Source organism: Stigmatopora argus, chromosome 13 (assembly GCF_051989625.1).
Source record: "Stigmatopora argus isolate UIUO_Sarg chromosome 13, RoL_Sarg_1.0, whole genome shotgun sequence".
NCBI classification, from domain to species: domain Eukaryota; kingdom Metazoa; phylum Chordata; class Actinopteri; order Syngnathiformes; family Syngnathidae; genus Stigmatopora; species Stigmatopora argus.
In genome coordinates, this window is record NC_135399.1 from 10215339 (window position 1) to 10223015 (window position 7677).

General features: G+C 39.4%; 1 protein-coding gene across 1 annotated transcript; it reads right to left on the reverse strand.

Moving 5' to 3' along the window:
• Positions 1–33: 33 nt before the first annotated feature.
• Positions 34–7402, reverse strand: rmp64 (ribonuclease MRP subunit p64). Its single transcript, XM_077617819.1, has 14 exons — positions 7246–7402; positions 6941–7095; positions 6760–6848; positions 6008–6136; positions 5421–5495; positions 5053–5339; positions 4285–4460; positions 3995–4206; positions 3601–3920; positions 1966–2118; positions 1697–1782; positions 473–594; positions 293–409; positions 34–230 (listed from the first exon to the last, which is right to left on the reverse strand). Exons 1-13 carry the CDS (start codon positions 7328–7330, stop codon positions 400–402), a joined length of 1899 nt encoding a protein of 632 aa, XP_077473945.1. The 5' UTR covers positions 7331–7402; the 3' UTR covers positions 34–230; positions 293–399.
• Between the last annotated feature and the right edge of the window lie 275 nt (positions 7403–7677).

A 7677-nucleotide genomic window follows, 5' to 3' on the forward strand; every position in this document is an offset into this window, starting at 1 on the left:
TGCATTTTTGTTAGATAAAGACAAACACATGTATACATTGAAAAACTTTTATTTTGAAAGAGTTTGGAGATAGGTTCTAGCATAACACCCATATATACTTTACAAGAGCTTTTATTTTGAAAAACTCCACTGATAGGTTCGCCCAGGCCCTCCAGCATTTTGAAAAATCAGGGTTGCCTTCATCCATTTTCAAATGGACAAAGACACTCCCCTTGGCACCAGGTGGAATTCTGGAGGAAAAAAAAGGGGGCAAGGCACAAAGTTAAGTAAAAAACCATTCGCAAGGTCTTACCTTTTATTTTGAAAAACTTTGGAGATAGGTTCTCGCGTAACGCCCAGCACCGAGAAATGGGGGGGTGCGTCAGCCTATCTGTACATAGGCAGGAAACCTTGTCCCCCTCATGGAATTCTGGAAAACAAAAAAGGGGGTCAATACACAAAGTTAAGTAAAAAAACATTCGCAAGGTCTTACCTTTTATTTTGAAAAACTTTGGAGATAGGTTCTCGCGTAACGCCCAGCACCGAGAAATGCGTGGGTGCGTCAGCCTCTGTACATAGGCAGGAAACCTTGTTCCCCCCCCCTTGGGTGGAATTCTGGAAAACAAAAAGGGGTCAAGGCACAATATATTAAGTACCATAAAAAAAGAAATACAGACAAGGGCCTAATTAAGTCAAATTTAACTAAAAAACTCCTAGATTTAGTTTTTTCTATAAAACATCAAAAGGGTACCCATTATTCAGACACTGCAAAAGGCAATATTAGACATACTCCTGATGGTCTGGTTTTCTTTTTGTCTGCTGCAGAGAGACTAAAAATGATCCGAGTCTTTAAAGGCCCCTTATCCAGTCTATTTTTCATGTTTTCCTCCACAAACAAATAATCAGGATCTTGATGTGGTGGGAAATATAGAAAACACACTGGACAGGGGCCCACAAGGTACAAATTGCATGAAAATAACAAATAAAGTAAATCCTACTTCTGCCTTGAGTTTTTCAGTCAATTATTTCAAATCCATTCATTCTTTAAAAAATATCCAAAAAGCTTCCATTTTTCTCTTATGCCGAGGAAAAAATGTTTAAATGTCTCACTTAGGTTTTGTCAAAACCACATTTAAAACTAAAAATGAAACGGTCCTGAGGTCTTTAAGAAAGTTAACAGAGTAAAAGTATGTAATCTATTCAAGTGCACAGTTCCACTAAATGGCAGAATTTTTTGTACCAATTACCATACGCAGTTATCTGGGTATGATGATAATTTGGCTTTTGTCAAGTCAATGATGATGACAAAGCATATGTTCGATTATTATTTGTAAGTTCAGAAAGATGTGAAACTCACAAGCGTAAGCTACTCCTACACTTGCCACTATGTTTTTTTTTTTTTTTTAAATTAAGTTCAATAGGGATAACCCTACTTTACAGTTTTTCATTTATCGCAGCCATGTCTGGTCTACATTAACCGCGATAATCGAGGGATTACTGTTTATTCCTTACACGTCCACTAATGGCATTTGTGTGGGTGACTTATCCACAGGTTTTTGCTATTTTAAAAAAACACCAAGCTAGTTAGTGTTTTCATTCAAAATTTGAACGAATCATGATGAAAAACGAGTCAATTGCGCAAAGCCTTGAATACTGAACGCTGACGTTTAAATATTACACCGATAGAGAAAATCGGAACTATTTAAAAATGACTCACTTTTTTATGCCATCGACAAGATGCCCGTTTCTGGTCGTTTTGGCCACATTCTTGATGTTTCCCAGCAGTCTGTGCTCGTTGAGGGACTGAAACACACAAAGGAATGATTTCTTTTTAAACAAAGAGCGATCGGTAACGCAATGTAGCCAATTTGTTTGCAAACATTTTGCTGTCTGCACACACATGGGGCTACATCACGTCAACGAATCATGCTCTTATCACTCTTAAGACGAGAACTGGGGCTTCGAAATCCCCAAACGACAACGTACCGAATGTGCTGCATCGTCCTGTGTGAAGTTTGTCAGGCTTTCTTCGGCAAATCGTCACTTTTGAGCTGCTCAGCAGTGCACTCCCGTGCTGCCTCCTGGCATCAGCCATCTTGGGTTTGACGTCGGCTATTTGAACTCTGACCTTGGCCACGCCTATTAAGAATAGACACACACAAAATATAAATTGTTTTCATAATAACGTGCGTTAGTCAGTGTGTGTGTGTGTGGGGGGGGGGGGGGGTAAAGCCTTTTTGGTTGGAATTAATACTTTAAAAAAAATACATTGTTTTCATAATAACATGCATTAGTCAGTGGGTGGGGCGGGGGCGGGGCTTTAAATACGTGTTGATTGGGCATTCATACTTAAAAAACACATTGTTTTCATCATAACGTGCATTAATCAGTGGGGGGAGCTGTAAATATTTTTTGGTTCGGCTTTAATCCTTTAAAATACAGTATTGCACATTATGAACATTGTGATGACATGCACTTTAGTGTTTGTTTTTTACTTCTAGACATTTAAACAGTGGCAGTGTATATATTTTTTTTTTGCCAATTCACGTATGGATGTATATGGACGTATCGACGTTCATCGCTGTCTTTTTACCGTGGAAATGATACTCCGGGCCCGGTTCTGATGTCTAAAAAGCTCCAGTATTTGTATTTAATCAATAAATGCTGTTTTCGGCTGGATTTTACCCCATTTTCGGGGAATGTTTGCCTGTACGCCATTGACGTTCATTACTGTCTTTTCCCGGGAAAATCATCCCCCGGCCCGGTTGTAATGTCTGAAAAGCTCCAGTATTTGTATTTAATCATGAAATGCTGCTAGAAAGTGGATTTTACCCCATTTTTGTGCATTGATTTATTGATTATTTTTTATGTGTTGCAGCTGTAGCTGCAGTAAAGGTTTTATAGCCATAAAATAGTTATTGGGGGTTGGATTGATTCAGACATAGCAATACTGAAGGCGCACATGTGAAATGTAACATTTGAAACGCAAAAAAATGCTTCATTGTATTGTATACAATGACTCAGTGTTGGACCGTCAGGGCCTGCAAGGCCTTCTCTGCTGGCCTAAAAATATCTCAATCACAGACTGATGTTAATTATATTTTTACCATGAATACTTATTAAATAATTCCAAATTGTCTGTCAGCTTCCTTTCATTGCTTTCCCTGGTTGTACTGCTTCCAGGTGTTTTCATATTTAAGCATTTAACCAATCACATTTCAGCCATTATTTGTTGCCACGGTAATAATCGAGTGAAAGTTTCCCACAGATGGCCCCCGACGCAAAAGGAAAGTTGACAAAGATATTTCCTGACTGAAAACCATAAATAAGAAAGGGGAAAACTTGAAATGCTATTTGTAGAAAAATAAATCTTGAAATAGGATGGGTAATGTGTGACTCATGGGTGAACATTTTATAATTTCAAAAACCTTGTCATTACATTTTCAGGGGGAAAAAATGTGCATTATTATACACGAGATGGTTGAATGTGTCAGCCGTTTGAATGACAGTTCAGTCCGGGGTGCATCGTTGCTTGCCTACTGGGCAAGAATGCAGAATAAAAAGTTAAATAAAAAATCTTAAATACTAGGTTTTTATTTTAAAAAAAAAACTGTCACACACCTACAGATGCAAAAATCGTATCAATGTCATCATAGCTTTCATTAGCAACCAACGAGGGTGTCGACATCTCTCCTATTTTTCTTATCCAATCATCATCTGGAATTGCACTTGACAAGTGCTTCTTTGGCTCAACTCTTTTTTTCACATTATTCCTCACTTTGGATGATAAAAAATTCATCTTGAATGACCAAAGACTCTTTCTCAGGCGACCGCTTCTCTGGCAGGCGAAAAAAGAGTAGCGCCTCTTCAGGAACGGGCTTTGAATGCCACACGGAGCCTGGCAAGCATCTTGCTTGAATTTCCGCAACTTGTTCTGCACACTGCAAATTAAAATTAACCACACTTGAATTGATATGTTGTCAAACCAAACTGTACTGCAAATTGTTATTCTTACTTATAACCTAAAGCCTCAGCTCCTGTCAACCTTCGGCACTTCAATCTCAGAAAGGTTAAACGTTGTTTGGTCCGATTCCTTTTCTTGGATGTGCACCACTTGATCATTTCTTCAAGAGTGAAGGCCACGTCTTTGAAGGTAGCGGCTTTCCTGACGTGTCTGTGAAACGAGCGTTTTCTCTTGGCGTTGTCTTCTTCCTTGGGCAGATTCTTCTGAAGCATCAAATTAAAGAATTAGTATGCAATAGCAAGTGAAATCTGAGGATTTTGTTTTTATGTCAATGTTTTTACCTTTGCTACAGTCTTCGTAAATGTGACAGGTTTTACCTTGGTAACTGTGACACGTTTTACCTTGGTAACTGTTTCAGGTTTTACCTTGGTAACAGTCACAGGTTTTACCTTGGTACCTGTGACACGTTTTACCTTGGTAACTGTGACAGGTTTGATGTCAGAGTCCAAAAGTGGCTCTGTAAAAGACAGAATAGTTTATTTATTTACCTCTTCAAATGCTTCTTTGTTCAAAAAAACAACAACATCTTAACACATGAAATTGGGAAGTTTGATAGTTGAAAAGATGCCAAATTTCACACTTCATCGTTCCTACAGTAACCCGTGATTCCACGATCATGGAATTTTCTGCATATTTTAGGCCTACTGAAGAAATTAAATCAGCCCACGAAATATAGGTGAAAGTACAGAATCGTATTTCATTTTATTTGTAGCCTTCTTCCTGGCTGTTAGAATGTTACATTGAAATAGCGCCGGTCACTGGTGCCCCTTGGCAGTGAAAGTTGTAAATCAAATCTATACAGTAATCTCGAATGCTCAAATATCGCAGTTTTTGTAGACCAGACATGGCCGCAATAATTAAAAAATCGCGAAGTAGTGTCCTAGTAGCAAAAGTGACTTCCGCTTACAAGTTTCAGCATGGATTTTCACATTTTTATGAACTTAAAAAAACAATAATAGCGGAAAAAAAATCGCTAAGTAGTGAATTCGCGATTAGTAAAAACACAATAATTGAGGGATTACTGTAAAGAACATAAAATCCACACTCACTTCTCTGCACAGCAACGCCAAGATCTTCTTTAATCTTTTTCGTGCGCTTCGCTTTAACACGGCACATTCGCTTTTTTGTTGAATCATGGTCTACGCCGTCCCTGGGAGATTTTGGTTTGGAGGTGATGGAATCTACTCCACTAAGATCGAGGAAGTTGGACAAGTTGGCAGGCAACTCGAAATGCAGAAGGAAGGGCATAGGTCGGGCAAGGGCCACTTGTGTCCCGAGTGCATACAGGTCCTGGTAGAGAGGTAACAAGCGCGACAGAATCCCTCGGAAAAAAAACCTAAAGTCCAAGAAAGAACCAGGAAGAATGAAGCTGATAATAATTAGGAATGTTTATCTACAAAAAGTGCAGCTGCCTCACCAAATGCGACTGACCATGCTGGTTATCGTCAAATTCCGGATCTCGAAATCGATTTTCATGTGCTGCTTGGATAAGCTACAGGAAAATGTTTAAGGGAAGGTGGTGGCACAGAATATGAAAAATACAGCAGTTTTACTCATTGGCCCCATATGGGAAGGATTGTGTGCGGTCGATTGGTCGCGGTCTTTTGGTCGCCCGGACCGCGACAACGGGCGACCAAAAGACCGGCGACAAAACAAGGTAAAACAACATGGTCTACACATCAATAAAAGCCAACAATGGCCATGAGCAGTTTCACTGAGCCGACGTGTGAGTGTATAAGAGTTTGTATGTACATGCGATGGTTGTCCCTTTAAGAAGCTACGTCAGTCAGGGTCTTAACAAGTTCTCCAACAAAAAACAATTAAAGTCCGGGAAATTTTGAGTTTTTCTTTAGCCTAATAATTACTAGGGCATCAAGTATGACTAAATAGTAATTTGCAGTTTGTATTTAGGGAATTTGAGCAACGATTTCAATGGTAGTTATCAATAACCTTCCAGGCGACCAAAAGACCGGCGACCAATCGAACGTGTACCGGGAAGGATACAGGAAAGCTTTTCTGCAGTGTTTTAATGTACATTTTAGCAGTTGTGCAGCTCCCATCACTTTCAGACATTGCCACTCTATTATGGGTTGGCTCGGAAGTTCACACGAGCCCCTGTCTAAGCTCAGCTTTCTGAAAAGAGATGAGTACGGTGCAAGAGCAAATTAAAACATGGGGGTAGGGTGTTTTTAGATGGGGTTAAATGCCATGTAAACAGTCACTTCTACTCATGAAATTTATATATATATATATATAATAGTTGTCATAATGATAAAACCTTGATGTTATATTTTGTCAGCAAAGTAAAAGTACTTTTGACAAATATATTCGGAATATAAAAACATTTTGCAATAATCGTAGTCATAATATTTTATCCGGGCGGCCCGGTGGCGTGAGTGGTTAGCGTGTCAGCCTCACAGTTCTGGGTTCAAATCCAGGTCACGTCCACCTGTGTGGAGTTTCCATGTTCTCCCTGGGCCTGTGTGGATTTCCTCCGGGTACTCCGGTTTCCGCCCACGTTCCAAAGACATGCATAGTAGGCTGATTGGACACTAAGTTCCCCCTAGGCATGAGTGTGAATGGTTGTCTCCTTGTGCCCTGTGATTGGCTGGCCACCAATTCAGGGTGTCCCGAGCCTTTGGCCCGAATTCAGCTGGGATAGGCTCCAGCGACCCCAATGGGGATAAAGCGGTTCAAAAAATGAGATGAGATAATGTTTTATCTTCAGAATGAGTGGAAAGAATGATAGTGTGTACCTTCGAACTATTTTGGGACACAATTCACTGAATTTCAGTAGAGCGATGTCCAGCTTCATTTCTCTTAGTCTGTTGATACATTGTTCAACCTGGATGTGGCAGCAAAACAAACATTAGATGATGAATGATGCACGTTTAGGTTTACTTTGTGGTACACACGTATTGTATAGTGTGTACTTACTCGCTTTAAAACACGAAAGGTTATGTTCCCCCTCGCGCTGTTATTGAGAGTGTACAGCAAAGCGTAGAGAAGTCGAATTTCCGTCTGAAGTATCTTACTCCGAAGAATTAGCCGGGTTTTTTCAATCTCTATCAGCAATCGTGTTATAGTCTCGGCTGTAAAAAATAAATAAACACACTTTCTACGATACACACATTAGCTCACCCACGTGCGGTTTTTGCATCATGCTGACTCGCACGGAGCTTCGAGTGAATTTAGATTGAAAAAAAAGTAATAATAAATAGAATACAAACCACACTTCGTACCTGTTTTTGGAGTAAATTGCACAAAGATGGTGTGAATAGCACTTGGAAGGGGAATATTTATCTTGTTCCATGGTTCTGCTGCCATGTTGCGAAAGTCTGCGAAAGGATAACACTTCCGTGTTAAAGTCCATCAGCCAATAGCAAACGAGGTAAATTTGACGTCACGCAAACGTTTCAACCTGTGAAACGACTGCGCACTTTTACATGTTTATATTATTCTAGATATTTACCTTTGAACACGCAATGAATTCCCTTTTTAGCAGTAAAAAAACATCATAGAATTTTAACAGATTTTATGTTCACACGTACACTTTCATCTCGCACTTTCCTATAATTATACTAAACAATATTTTTGAGTCGGTATTTGAAAGTGTATTTCTTTGTATATAATATATTTCCAGCTACTTTCTGTAGTTGCAAACCTAATTAATA

What these genes read in the sequence shown, in the direction of transcription:
- rmp64 (XM_077617819.1), bottom strand. Translation starts at nt 7,330, where the DNA reads ATGGCAGCAGAACCATGGAACAAGATAAATATTCCCCTTCCAAGTGCT. An exon ending in TGTCCCAAAATAGTTCGAAG is followed by an intron (nt 6,137 to 6,759) that starts GTACACACTATC and finishes ATCTCTTTTCAG; the next exon opens with AAAGCTGAGCTTAGACAGGG. An exon ending in TGGCGTTGCTGTGCAGAGAA is followed by an intron (nt 4,461 to 5,052) that starts GTGAGTGTGGAT and finishes TGTCTTTTACAG; the next exon opens with AGCCACTTTTGGACTCTGAC.